Source organism: Triticum dicoccoides, chromosome 5B (assembly GCF_002162155.2).
Source record: "Triticum dicoccoides isolate Atlit2015 ecotype Zavitan chromosome 5B, WEW_v2.0, whole genome shotgun sequence".
Classification (NCBI taxonomy): Eukaryota; Viridiplantae; Streptophyta; class Magnoliopsida; order Poales; family Poaceae; genus Triticum; species Triticum dicoccoides.
This window is the reverse complement of record NC_041389.1, coordinates 576310663-576325096: the sequence shown is the minus strand read 5'-3', so window position 1 is coordinate 576325096 and position 14434 is coordinate 576310663. Positions and strand designations below refer to the sequence as shown.

The 14434-nt window shown below is 46.8% G+C and overlaps 1 protein-coding gene across 1 annotated transcript; it reads left to right on the top strand.

Annotated features, from left to right (window-relative positions):
* Positions 1–10676: 10676 nt before the first annotated feature.
* On the top strand, positions 10677–14188 carry LOC119311743 (linoleate 9S-lipoxygenase 2-like). Its single transcript, XM_037587441.1, has 7 exons — positions 10677–10903; positions 10980–11272; positions 11445–11667; positions 11742–12080; positions 12161–12246; positions 12441–13120; positions 13212–14188. Exons 1-7 carry the CDS (start codon positions 10726–10728, stop codon positions 13981–13983), a joined length of 2571 nt encoding a protein of 856 aa, XP_037443338.1. The 5' UTR covers positions 10677–10725; the 3' UTR covers positions 13984–14188.
* The last annotated feature ends 246 nt before the right edge of the window (positions 14189–14434 follow it).

The window sequence follows — 14434 nt, the reverse complement described above, 5'->3', positions numbered from 1 at the left end:
GAGAGAGAGAGAGAGAGCAGAGAGAGAGAGAGAGAGAGAGAGAGAGAGAGAAAAATTTTTAACTAGTTAATTAACAAAAAAACGGTAACATTTGATAATTAACAAAAACGGTAAATAACTTAGTTTAACAAAAACGGTAAATAACTTAAAACTTGATAATTAACAAAAAAACCCGTAAAATTTGATAATTAACAAAAAAAACGTATATACGGAGAGGGGCGGCGAGGGGGGCGGCGATGCGCGCGGTGTGTTTTTAGGGATCGAGAGGGGACGGCGAGGGGATCGCCTCCCCTCTCCGTGACGCCGTCGTCTGCCGCCTCGTCTCGCGCTCTACCGCGACACCCTTCCTCGCCCCCTCCTTTTGCCACCGCCCTTTCGCCACCGCCACCGCCACCGCCCCCCTTCTTCACTTAATTAATTTGTTTTTACTACATGTTTTCAGGACTGATATAATGGCGGACGATAGAGCTGACCCGATTATGGACAACTATGATCCGGACGGTGAAGCACATATGTTCGGCATCATAAACGGCGATATTCTATATGTGCCGACCGGAGAAGAAGAAGATGATATCTCTTCTTATCTGAACCTTGACGGTGAAGATGAAGGGCGCCGTCAGCAAGATGATGCCGAACAAACGTCGATAAACGACGATCTTCAAATGGAAGTAGCAACCACCTCCGGCGCCGAGGTATATATATACATTGAGCCTCTGGTGATATAAACTAACTGATTTGAATAAATATGTGTGTACTAACGCGCGCGACTCTTTCTTATTTTAGCCCTCGGCCGGATCGTCGAAACAATCGAGTACGTCGTCAAAGCGTGGCGCAACCAAGACGATGAAACAAGGAGAAACATGCACCATCGAGGTTGTCGACAGTGCAACCGGCAGGCCGCTGGAGCCCCGCAAGAACGCCACCAAGTTTGTCAGCCAATGCGGAGCCATTGTTAGAGACAACGTCTCGATCACCGTCCAGGAGTGGAATGAGCCAAAGAAGGCACGAATTGATGGTTTCACTTTTGTCGATAAGAGAACAAAAAAAGATTGCTTCAAGAAGCTTATGGAACATTTCGTTCTACCTCCGGAATACAACAAATTCGATGAGGAGGGTAACAAGATTGAGGAAAACAAGGAGAGGAGGAGGCTAGTCAAACAGTTCGCTCTTCATAAGATGGCCGACGCATTCCGGAAATTCAAGCAAAATCTAGCCCATGACTTTGTCAAGCAGAACAAGACTCCGGATTTCAAAGGACAATATGAGAAACTGAAACATGATTGGCCATAATTTGTGAAGCAAAAGAAATCGGAGCAGTTCATTCAAATATCGAAAAAAAATAAGGAAAATGCGGCTAAGAAGGAGTACAATCATATTATGGGGCCAGGAGGGTATCGCCTTTGGGAGCCTAGGTGGGAGAAGATGGAGAACGAGCTGAGGGCGCGAGGAATCCGTCCAGGTACGGAGGGATGGGACCCAAGGGCCAAAAGCTGGTGGTACGGGCATGGGGGAACGCTGAACCCGGAGACAGGGGAGTGTGTTTACCGGGGCAAATTAATTAAACCCACCCAAGCCCTTATTAACGCAATGAGGGATGCTCAACAGGGGAAGATCAAGTTCAACAGAGAGAACGACGCGCTGACAAAAGCCCTCGGGAATCCTGAACACGGAGGACGTGTACGAGGCATGGGGCACATTCCGTGGAAAATAGGGTTCCCCCAGAACGATGACCCGTACGGTTACAGAAGCCGTAAGAGAAAGATGGATCGGGAAGCAGATGTTGTGGCGCGGTTGGCATCGGAAATGGATGTGATGAAGAAAACCATGAGTGTACTAGTAGCCGAAAGAGATGCAGCTCGGGTGCAGCATGAAGATCATCCAGCGGATCTCGGAAGCCAGCAGCGGAGAAGCAGCGTGGCTTCCACGGAGGGCCCACCGGCTGGTGCAGATGCACCGACGATCGAAATTACTGCACCGGAGCCTCTGGTGGTCGAAATTACTGCACCGGAGCCTCTGGTGGTCGAAATTACTTCACCGGAGCCTCCTCGCTACCCCGTGGACGATATAAAGGAGATGAAAGAATGTCATCTGTATTATCCTATCGGGAACATGTCCATGAAGGTAGCCATCGGCAGTGCTTTACCATGTTTACCTGGAGCACTCCACCACAACAACCCCATTCAAGATGGCTATGCTCGTGTCACGGTGGAGGACATAGTCCAAGGGTTTGACGACCTGGAGATTGACATTGCTACACCTGAAGGGGAGAAAAGACTTGGAGATGTCAAGCGCCATTTCATTCTATGGCAAAAGAAGTTTATCAAGTTTCCAGGCGAGGCGCCAAGGACAACAAGTCCACCCCCCTACGGTGGTGGTGGTGGCGGTGGCGGTGGTGGTGGTGGTGGTGGTGGTGGCGGTTCACCTACACCTCCGTCACGTCAGCCGACGCCGCCCCCCAGTCCACAACGTCCGGCGGGTGATCAGCCGCCGCCCCCCAGTCCTCGTCCGGCGGGTGATCAGACGCCGCCCCCCAATCCACCTCCGGCAAAGAAGCAGAAGCAGTCCTGGATTATTAACCCGGACCCTTATGTACCTAAGACCACAAAGGTACCGGAGCCATCACTGAAGCCTCTCCCCACAAGGCCTTGGGAACGTAGTGCCGAGGAAGTCGACGCGGCCGCGGCTGCTGATTTGGAGAAATGGACGGCGGACTGCAAGAAGAAAAGAGAGCCCGAGTCCAAGCCAGTATTTTTTGATGAGCAAAGGAAGTGGGCTAAGTCATTTTTGAGCACACCGTCCCAAGCCGCGAAGAATCTGCCTAACGACTATGCACGTGAACTTCGCAGGCAGGCACTCATGTTCAAGGAGAACAAAGAGCGGGAGAAGGCCGAAAGTAAAAAAAGCGGGAAACAAGTTGCCCAGCTCGGGGAACAAAGTAAACAATCGATTGCCCCGCTTATAGTGGAAGCCTTCTGTCCGGATGCCCCCGAGATCATACAAGCTGCGGCAGCACAGGGATTGACTGTAACGAGTGCCAGAGAACAAGCGGCCAACTTAGGTATTACTCTTCGTGAACTGTTAGGCCTTGATGAGGCGCCAGTGAAGGAGGTAGTAATTACATATGTCAAGAATGGGCCTCTCGTCGAGCCTGCGCAGGAAAAGGATCTACCTCCACAAATGAAAGGTCTGCTGAAATGGTACAAGGGTTACATAAAAAATAAAAACGCCAAAGAATATATTTATGCGGAAGTTAGACATGAGCATCACTTCAAACATTACTATGTACAAATTGAACTGAGTGAATTGTTTCAGCTTTTCAATCTGCGCGAGCTCGATAAATCTATCATCAGTTGCTACGTTCTGTAAGTGATTTATTAATTTCTACCCCATCTCGTTCATATTGCCTGCACTATATATATGTCCTAACTATATTGTTGTGTCCGCTATTATACATGCAGAATGAAGATTAAGGAATGCAGAGTAAGGAACATCCATGATGTTGGGTTCATTGACCCACACATCGTTAATGGACATGTGTTGGAGCGTCACCCCGCCGACGTGGAGGCAGACCTGTGGCACTTTCTTACAAAGCAGGAACTCAAAAGTGATATTCTATTTCCTTACCATTTTGAGTGAGTGTTTCTGTCTTGAGCACATTCTCTTTTGTTTACTCCATGCATGGTATGTGGCCGGCTAATCGATGAGTTATGCATGACGTACTGTGCATGTATCGTGTCCGCACGTTCCACTGGATTCTGCTAGTAATTAAAGTTAACACCTCAGAATGTCTCGTCCACGACTCTGTGAATATGGATCCAAAGCTTTGGGGCGGCATGAGAAGAATGCTGCAGAAGTAATTATTTTCATTCATTTGCGCTCTATATCGATCGGCCTATTTCGTTCATTTCCTAATATCAAGTAACTAATTAATAACTCTCTTGTTCATTTAATTTTCTTTGCCTCGTAGGGTTTGGAGACGGTTCGTAGATACAAAGGTCGGTGAATTCAAAAAAGAGCTAGAATTCAAAATGTTAAAGGCTAAGAATGCTGGGGATATTCAGCCACCGGAGACCAATCTATGTGGATACTATGTCTGTGAGATGATCCGGAGATACACATCTGAGCGGGTTCCGAGTGATACCAATGCTCAGAGGAATAACCTCCGGTGGATGCTTAGTCCAGAAGCTCGCTTCCGACCACTTCAAGAGGAACTAGCTGGATGGTTCAGCAGGGAAGTCCTCCATCCTAAAGGAGAACACTATTACGAGGACGTAGAACTTTATATGCATTAAATCATGTATGGAAACTTGTTCAAAATTGTATATGGTCATCCGATGATATTGAATATATATTGTATATTCCGCTTGAATTCTTTTTGGTTCTAATTTCAAATTTATTTGAAATTGTACATTCATATGCATGTATGTAGTACCGTAGAATATATGAAACTCCTTCAAAATTAAAATAAAGCACAAAAGAAATAAAACAATACAAATTAAACAGAAAACAGGTTTAGGGGGGGCTAAAACCCTAAACCTGTGGCGGCCTTTAGTCGCGGTTGGCCAGAAGAACCGCGACTAAAGGTCCTCCGCCCCGACGGCCGCCTGGCGCCCACGTGGACGGGCCTTTAGTCGCGGTTCTTAAGGAGCCGCGACTAAAGGTGGGGGGCTTTAGTCGCGCTTATTTGGTCGCGGTTGCGCAACCGCGACTAATGGCAGTTGCGAACCGCGACCAAAGGCCTTTTTTCCACCAGTGTCCATACATACCAGTCAGACGCCAATCATGACTGGGAACATCTTCTCTCACAACAACGTCAATGAAATAATCTGGTGAACTCGAATGCTTTTAACAGTCTGGGCCTTTGCTGTGCCCCGCTTTAATAAAAAGTGGGGTGGGGGGAAACCCCTTTCGATCAAAAAACAAATATACAACCCTCCGAGTTAGGTTATATTTATCCATGATTTCGTTCCCATATACGATGATAGAGACACAAATCGAACAGCACAGCCTAGGCTCACGAGTCACGATCCAATCGAGTACTCCGTAGCGAGTAAATATTTATTTACGGTGTGACGCGCGGGTGCATGTAACACGAGCGAGCGACGGTACCTCGCCGCGGCGGTAGGTGGGGAGATGGATAACCATATTGTACTCGACCACAAGCATCGTTAATGAAGTACGCGAGCGGCTCAACTGCACAAACATGCATGGACAACGACCCTGTTTCCAAACCATGACATCCGCGTGGGCTATAGCATAAACTTTGTGTCACTTACCGATACAGTCACAGGCCACGGTGTGCTGACAAGGCACACATGTACTACCAATTATCACAATCATGTACTACCAATTATCAAAATCATGAGGGGCTGACGAATATATAGCAGCCAAATGATGTATCACCAATCAAAATGATTGATGTATATTATGTTTCCAGGATGATGCCATGTTTGTATCTTCACAAACTACCCCTTAACAAATCCGCGACGATGAGATTTGGTAATAGGTTCATTAGATTGATTCAAGGGTAGAACGACGACGGCTACGGGCCCAAGGCGATGGCCCTTAGGGGCACGTGCATGAAGACTTTTCCTTAGACGCCAGCAGTCATTCGTTGGTCCAAGAAACTCGGTGTAATTTTTATTATGCGTGTGTTTTGTACTTCTAATGGACACTTATAATAGATTTGGGTCTTTTCCACACAAAAACTGACCCGAAGGTGAATGACATTAACCTTGTTCCGCGGTAAGAGTCCCTTGAGAGTCAACCGAGAGGAGCCCCCTTTTCCTTCCCTCCTACACCTGCGAGGCCGGTCAAGTGGGGCTGAGCTTGTGCATTCTAGATGTACAAGTAGTTTAGGTTCTATTCTTGTCGTCTTCGGTTGTGTGCTGTCCAGGAGGTTCTTCCCGACGACTGCAAGCTGCATCTGGGCTCGGTCTTCTCCATCTCCTGGTTGTGATACCATGGTGGATGGTGGCTGTTGGCGGTAGATCCAGCGAATTCTCCCTACATAAGCTTGCTTATGTTTCGTATATGGGTGTGGTTCTTTCTTTCCCTTGTATCCATGTCGTTATGGTGACGGGAGACGAAAAGGCAAGGGATTCCGGTGAGCCTTCTCGATCTGGTGCGGTTGTCCAATAAGATTGATTGGTTCCCTGTTCTTGAGGTGCACTAGTCCTACTATAACTTCTATGATCACTGCGGTGGTGGAGTTGAAGCAAGGGAAGCTGGAGATCCAGATCGGGTCGTGCATGTTACCACTGGATGTTTAGGAGTCGCCAGGGCTCTAGCCATGGCGGTTGGCTACCGCAGGCTCCATCACGCCACTGAATCCGTTGGGCACAGGTTGGCCTTTGTTTTTCCTCCCAGCTAAGGAACCAAAAGGGAGGCAGTGCATCCTTTCTATGGAGTTTGCGACGAGGTGTCGTGGAAGCTTCACCATCCCAAGTGGTGCCATCCCTGGCGATGACGAGGTTGCGTCCGTGTGGAATACAAGGAGGACCTGATTGTACTTTTCATCTAGATGTTGGGATTCTCCTTGTAAAACTCAGGAACCAATTTGCATTTTAGGTTTAGTTATGGATCTTTCGTAAGTTAGTTATTCCAGCGATTTATCATTAATGAAGCTTGGGGGGTACTTTGGGACCTCTTTCCTGTTCAATTTTTTTTCACAAACTATATGAAGAGATTTGGTTAATTGTTGTTGACCCAGCCGTGATGTGGCCACACATGTTCCTTCAATTCTTTTGGAAACATAGTACAAATGCAGACGCTCACATAAATGCATGCATACATATACATATGAACTCATGCATACACCATATACCTATTAGCATCTCCGAGAGGCTGAGCCGACAGCAAAATAATCACAAACGTTTCACAATTGATGAGCACATCATACCGTTGAACGAGTAGCGCCGGCAAAACCAGAAACAAATATAGGAAAAAGTGACTGCACATGGCAAGTGTAAGACTTGAACTCGGATGGACAGGTTCCACAACATAGTACCTAGCCATGTAAGCAAAGCTCAGTTCTCTCCTCTGAATATTCTAGTAGTGTAGAATTATGGGTAGACAGACATACCATGAGGTTCCTAGCAGATCGGACGTCGGTTAGTAGTGAATGCATGTATGTACAACCTTCGATTTTATTTACTTCGCATATTAGCTTTGTTTTAAGTCAAATTTTGTAAACTTTTCCAAGTTTATATGAAATATTATTAACACACATAATATTAAATCAATACCATGACAATCATCATTGAATATATTTCACCTCATATATATTTGTTATTGTGAAAGTTTCGAGTGTTTTATATAAAATTGGTCAAATTTTGTGAAGTTTGACTTAGATCAAAACTAGCATGTTGAGTAAATAAAAACGAAGGCAATATAGAACTGGTCTTTCTAGCTCATGCATGGCGCGTCACTTTGAAAGGGCAGGTTGAGTTTTAAGTTTATTGTAACACGGCGGGCAAGAAACATAAGTCGTAAGATTTCTGAGTGGTTTTTGGAAGGGCAGCTGAATGGGTAGAGAGTTAAGCACCATATTGTCGGTAAACCTCTTCAGGTGGACACCATTATTATACAGGAAATTACTCCATAGGAATTCATCAGAAATAAATTATATAAGGATCCAGGATCCTGGAAAGGAATAGATATGTGGAAAGATATGAAAATCATCTCCGAAAAATCCAGAAAAAATATATCATTTTTGGCAGTTTTGAGAAAATAAAAAATATTGGGCAAAAGAGCCAGACGATGGGGTGCTTGTGGGCCCCATGTGGGCATGCCCTAGCCGTATGGTGGCCTTGGACACCGTCTCGACTCCATCTTTCGCCGGATGACTCCTTCCGCATGCAATTTATTATTATTATTCTCCTTGAATTTTCTCGATCTATGTATCACACGTTTTCGTCTCCTTTTGTATCGAGTTATTTATGTCAGGAATTACTAGGGTTTGGATAAACATGTCTTAGTTGAGATCGTCCAAGAATCAATTCTTCCACAAGGTCATCAACCCTTATCTCCCTAGTGTGATGACACACCCTAAAACCTTACAATTTAGTGTGTTGTGCTTCAAATATAGGAGGAGGAGGCACCGAAGATGGAGGAGAGAGACAACCAGGCTCGAAGAGGTTGAACAGGAGATTTTTGGATGCAAAAATATGGTGGAGCATGGGGTGGATGCAAACAATTCTATGATCTCGAAGATGAACTGGACTCATCATGAAGAAATTGTTGGACGATCCACCGCCTCCGCAACAAGGCAAAAAACCTCCAACAGTAGTTGTACGACATCTAGAATCAAAACCGTGAGTATGACAATATGATAACTTTATCATCAACTTTTAGGGCTCTGGAGACTACTTCATCTTTTGTGGATGGTTGTTCCGTGGCATGGAAGTTCGAAGATGATCCTGCTCCTGAGTCTCTTCCTCCATCACCATAAAAGGACCCAATATGGGTTTGGGTAAAGGCATACTTCTAGGCTTGTTCCAAGCTTGGGGGAGGTGCTATTGTATTTTCTACATCGTTCTTATTTTTTAGTACTTGGTCATATCGTGATTTAGAGAATTTAGAGTTTGGTATAGTAGTTGTGAGATGTTCTATTTGCTCCTTCGGAGCAATTATCAATGTATCTGTTAGTGTGAGGTTATATAATAATTAAAGAGATGGCACGACACTTGTTCTTGCTTTTCGTAATTATATATTCTAACCCTGCATCTCACTCTCATAGAATTATCTCGTGGGAGATTATTAATTTACATGTGGGGGGAAATGAATAAATGTTATTGATAATTACAAACAAGCATTGGGCACTTGAAGCAATTCATGAAACTTACTGCAAGGAAGAGAGATATCACATGCAAATATATCACTTGGACATCCTTTATGATTGTGAACTCTCAATGTATATCTTAGAACATGAACCAATTGGTTTTGCTAGACATGGAAGACAACCTAATGAATGAATTGTTATGTACCTCTATATTTATTTTTCATGGATCTTCCAACAAGCATGGTTTATTTGAGCCTTTGCTAGCCCGATAACCATCTCCTAAGCATGAATTCTGCTTGTGCATCAAAAACCCATTGAATCCAATAACATCCATGAGTCTCTACTATACATACCTATTGGTCAAGAATGTCTTCCAATTAAATTGTCCTCTCAGCAGGTATCAAAGTTACCATTTAATTGAGTGTAAGTTTTTATTGGAAGGGAATTAAATCTTTACATAAACTTGTGATGGGGATTAAGACCATAATAATAATGCAAATGGGCACCATCATAAAAAGCAATGTAAAGTCAAGTTTTCCTCCATTAAACTCTTATGCATCCAAAACCCAATAAGCACATGACAATCCCCGCTTCCCTCTGCGAATGACCTATCTTTAATTTTTATGCCGAGTCAATTCCTTTGAGCCATCCTAATCTCTTAAAGTAAACATAGTATGTTGGAGAAAGATTCATGAACATATAAACTACTCATGTGCATAATTATTTTAATTCATTACTATTGACATTATCACCGAGGTAAATACGTAAAGAAGCTAAGCACTTGCTAAACTTCATGTCTTCCTTGTGTCCGGTTGAAACGTATTCATTCTGAAAGTTTGCATTTTTCACATTTATGAGCTAAATTCAAAGTTTAAAATCGGGGCTGTTGGTCCTATTGTGGTAGGCCTAAAATGGCGTGATAGCACGAAAATGGGTTATTTGCACCCGAGCTCAAAAACACCCGCATGAACGGTGAATTTCAAAAATAGTCAAAGAGTCAAGCAAATCTAATTTTTTTTGTGGATGAACGTCAACAAATTTGCTAACATCATGCCTCTACCGATGTTTTTTGGTGGTGAAATTTTGAAAGACATCCATGAAGGCCTGTAAAAATACAAAACGGGACTCAAAAAGACACATTTTCGAGCACTCTTTTTTTTTTTGCACACGCCTCTACCAATGTTTTTTCGTGGTGAAGTTTTGCAGGATATTACAAAACTTGTTGACGTTCATCCATAAAAAACGTTCAGTTTTTTATTTTTATTTTGCTATTTGTGGAATTTACAGTTCATATGGGCGCAGTTGAGCTCGGCACTAGAGTAACACTTTCTGCGATAGCGGCGCTATATCTATCCCATGAAATTAGTGATATATCCCGCGATTTAGTTTAGGGGCAATAGCGGTGCGATGTCGTTCAAATCACGTGCAATTCAAATCTTTGGCTACATTTCAAAGCTCGTGAATGCACAAGTAAAATAGACATAGTATGGAAGGCCGCTCCACTTGCGTCTCTGCAGATAACCACTTCACCATTGTCCGAATTTGATGCACATACCAGGAGCGTGTGGTGCACATATATACCAGGAGCCCGGGTTTGATCACTGTCATAGCACCGTTTGGAACAAACCTCTCTGCCGCCTAAGGTACACGAGATTGAGATCTTTTGTTGACCGGTGCTCTCTAACTATAATTAAATCTGCCCAGGCTGTCCTCACGTAGTGAATACAATATCTGATCTTAATCCCTTACCTAATAATGAAACCGATTTATCAAACAAGTAGGAGACCCCAAAGTCCAATAATGTCGTAGAGTAGCCAACGCTCAGCTCGCACCCCTGCCCCTTCGTTCATCTATAAATAGCCGGGCTGCCATTGTAGAGCTCACACACCAGCCACACTAGCACTACACCACTGCTCTTAATTAGAAGCAATACATACAGGAAGATGTTTAGCGATATCATCGGCGGGCTGACCGGGGCACGTCTCAAGGGCTCGGTAGTCCTGACGCGCAAGAACGCGCTCGACTTCAACGACTTGGGCGCCACCATCATAGACAGCGTCACCGAGTTCCTCGGCCGTGGTGTCACCTGCCAGCTCATCAGCTCCACCATCGTCGACTCCAGTGAGCACGGGCAAACATGCAATTCACCTGCGTGTGTAGACCGCACTTCTTTGTTCTTACTCGTTTGCGTGTGTAGACAACGGGAACCGTGGGAAGGTGGGCGCGGAGGCGAGCCTGGAGCGGTGGATCACGAGCCTGCCGTTGATCACCGTGGGCGACTCCAAGTTCAGCGTCACGTTCGACTGGGCGGTGGACAAGCTGGGCGTGCCGGGCGCCATCATCGTTAAGAACAACCACGCCTCTGAGTTCTTCCTCAAGACCATCACCCTCGACGACGTGCCCGGCCATGGCACCGTTGTCTTCGTCGCCAACTCATGGGTCTACCCGCAAGACATGTACCGCTACAACCGCGTCTTCTTCGCCAACGACGTGAGTTCTTGGATCAACCGCCTTGTCGTGCTTCTTTCTCCTTCTTTTACCATTTCAATGGATGAAAACGTGTTTACATGTCCGCTTATTATTTAGCTTAGATGTGACATTTTTAAAAAACATTTAGTTGTGAATTAGACAAACTATATTATTTAAGTATATATATATGCAGACGTACCTGCCCAGCAAGATGCCGGCGGCCCTGAAGCCTTACCGCGACGACGAGCTCCGCAACCTGAGGGGGGACGACCAGCAGGGGCCGTACGAGGCGCACGAGCGCGTCTACCGCTACGACATCTACCACGACCTCGGCGACACCCGCCAGATCCTCGGCGGCTCCAAGGAGTTTCCCTACCCTCGCCGCTGCCGCACCGGCCGCAAGCTCTCACAAACCAGTGCGTTTCCCTTAATTTTCTTCTCCACCATCCAGTGCCACTTTACTTACGCGTAAAATCCGTTGCGCGCGCAGACCCCGATCGCGAGAGCCGTCTTCTGCCGCTGGTGCAGAACACCTACGTGCCGCGGGACGAGCTGTTCGGCCATCTCAAGCAGTCGGACTTCCTCGGGTACTCGCTCAAGGCGCTGGTGGACGGGATCATACCGGCCATCCGCACCTACGTCGACCTCTCCCCCGGCGAGTTCGACTCCTTCGCCGACATCCTCAAGCTCTACGAGGGCGGCATCAAGCTGCCCAACATCCCGGCCCTCGAGGAGATGCGCAAGCGCTTCCCGCTCGAGCTCGTCAAGGACCTCATACCCATGGGCGGCGACTACCTCCTCAAGCTCCCCAAGCCACAAGTCATCAAAGGCACGCGCTTATATTACTTAAATAAATGGCTACTCCATGTTTGTATGAGTTTGGCATGCTAACTAATCGTGCACGTCCAGAGGACGAGATAGCATGGATGACCGACGAGGAGTTTGCAAGGGAGATTCTTGCCGGGGTCAACCCGATGATGATCACACGTGTCACGGTGAGTCTAAGATCAAGTGATATATCATTTTCCCCGCAAAAAAAAAAGTGATATATCATTTGTGGCATCTTATATTTTGTTAGTTAATTATGGCTAAACTAGGAGGGGAAAAAACCCGAGGGTTATATACCCATGCCGGTCGTGAGAAGTATGAACTGAACTCTAAATTAATGGTAAAAGTTAATCCATTGCAGGAGTTTCCTCCCAAGAGTACTTTGGATCCAAGCCAGTACGGTGACCACACCAGCACCATCACTGAGGCGCATATCAGGAATAGCCTCGAGGGCCTCACCGCGCAGCAGGCAATGGCCAGCAACAGGCTCTACATCCTTGACCACCACGACAACATGATGCCATACCTCGTCAGGCTCAATAACCTCGACGACACCTTCCTCTATGCCACAAGGACTCTGTTCTTCCTGCGAGGCGACGGCACGCTGGCGCCAGTGGCCATCGAGCTGAGCATGCCTCTGCTGCAGGGCGGCCTTACCACCGCAAAGAGCACTGTCTACACGCCAGCGTCCACCGGCGTCGAGGCATGGATATGGCAGCTAGCCAAGGCGTACGTCTGTGTCAACGACTACGGCTATCACCAGCTGGTCAGCCACTGGCTCAACACGCACGCCGTGATGGAGCCCTTCATCATCGCCACGAACCGGCAACTAAGCGTGACTCACCCGGTGCACAAGCTCCTACAGCCACACTACCGTGACACGATGAACATCAACTCGCGGGCGCGTGAGTTGCTCATCAACGCCGGCGGAGTCATCGAGCTGACCGTCTTCCAACGCAAGTACGCCATGGAGATGTCCTCCGTCACCTACAAAGACTGGAACTTCAACGAGCAGGCCCTCCCTGACGATCTAATCAAAAGGTAATTAAATAGTTGTTCTACAGGTTAGGTTAAGTATGTGAAGAACCATTCGTCAATTAATAACATGGTACTAATCAATCATGAAATGCAGAGGCATGGCCGTGCCTGACCCATCAAGCCCGCACAAGGTGCGGCTGTTGCTTGAGGACTACCCTTACGCGGTGGACGGGCTGGCTATATGGACTGTGATCGAGCAGTGGGTGACAGAGTATCTCGCCATCTACTACACCAGCGACAGCGTGCTCCAGGGTGACGTGGAGCTGCAGGCGTGGTGGAAGGAGGTACGCGAGGTCGGCCACGGCGACCTCAAGGACGCTGCGTGGTGGCCAGAGATGAAGACGCTGGCAGAGCTGGTCAAGGCATGCACCACCATTATCTGGACAGGGTCGGCCCTGCACGCCGCTGTAAACTTCGGGCAGTACCCGTACGCAGGTTACCACCCCAACAAGCCGTCAGCGAGCCGTCGTCCGATGCCGGAGCCGGGCACCGAGGAATATGCCATGCTGGCCCGCGAGCCCGAAAAGGTATTCATCCACACTATCACCAACCAGGTGCAGGCCATCATTGGCATTTCACTGCTCGAGATCCTATCCAAGCACTCCTCCGACGAGATTTACCTCGGGCAACGTGACACGCCGGAGTGGACATCAGACGCGAAGGCTCTAGAGGCGTTCAAGCGGTTTGGCACGAGGTTGGAGGGCATCGAGAGCGAGGTGGTTGCCTTGAACGGGAACCCCCAGCTCAAGAACCGCAATGGGCCAGTCAAGTTCTCATACATGTTGCTCTACCCCAATACCTCTGACCACAATGGCGATGCCACCGGGCTCACGGCTAGGGGCATCCCCAATAGCATCTCCATTTGATGAGATATTTGGAGAATGGTTGCTGCTCGCTAGCATGCGGAAATGTTGGGGTGCATGCTTCCTGGGTCATTGCTTGAATAATCTACGTACATCAATGCCCATTTGCCATCCAAGTGATGTGTGCTTGGCTAGCCACTGGCAATGTATCTTCCATGTATATTTCCCTTTCAATTTATATCAATAAAATGAGCTCTATTTTGTTTAACCAAGACATCAGGAAAATGTCCTGCTGCCCTACCATGATTTGATTATAAAAAATCGTAAGTGAAAAGAGAGAGGAAAAGGAGAAGCGAAAAAGTAATAAAAACGAGAGACTAAAGATGTTTTAGGTGGTTTTGGTACATGGGCCTGAGGCGGTTATTTCCTTTCTGCCTATGAGTAAGTACTATAGTGGGCTTATAGGCTGCTTACATGACATTTTTGCCTATATGGAAGGGAGAGATGTGAAAAA

Excerpts from the sequence above, each read along its gene's own strand:
- LOC119311743 (XM_037587441.1), top strand. The coding sequence starts at position 10,726 with ATGTTTAGCGATATCATCGGCGGGCTGACCGGGGCACGTCTCAAGGGC. Across the intron at positions 12,247-12,440 it reads TGATGATCACACGTGTCACG|GAGTTTCCTCCCAAGAGTAC; the intron begins GTGAGTCTAAGA and ends AATCCATTGCAG. Across the intron at positions 13,121-13,211 it reads CCTGACGATCTAATCAAAAG|AGGCATGGCCGTGCCTGACC; the intron begins GTAATTAAATAG and ends CATGAAATGCAG.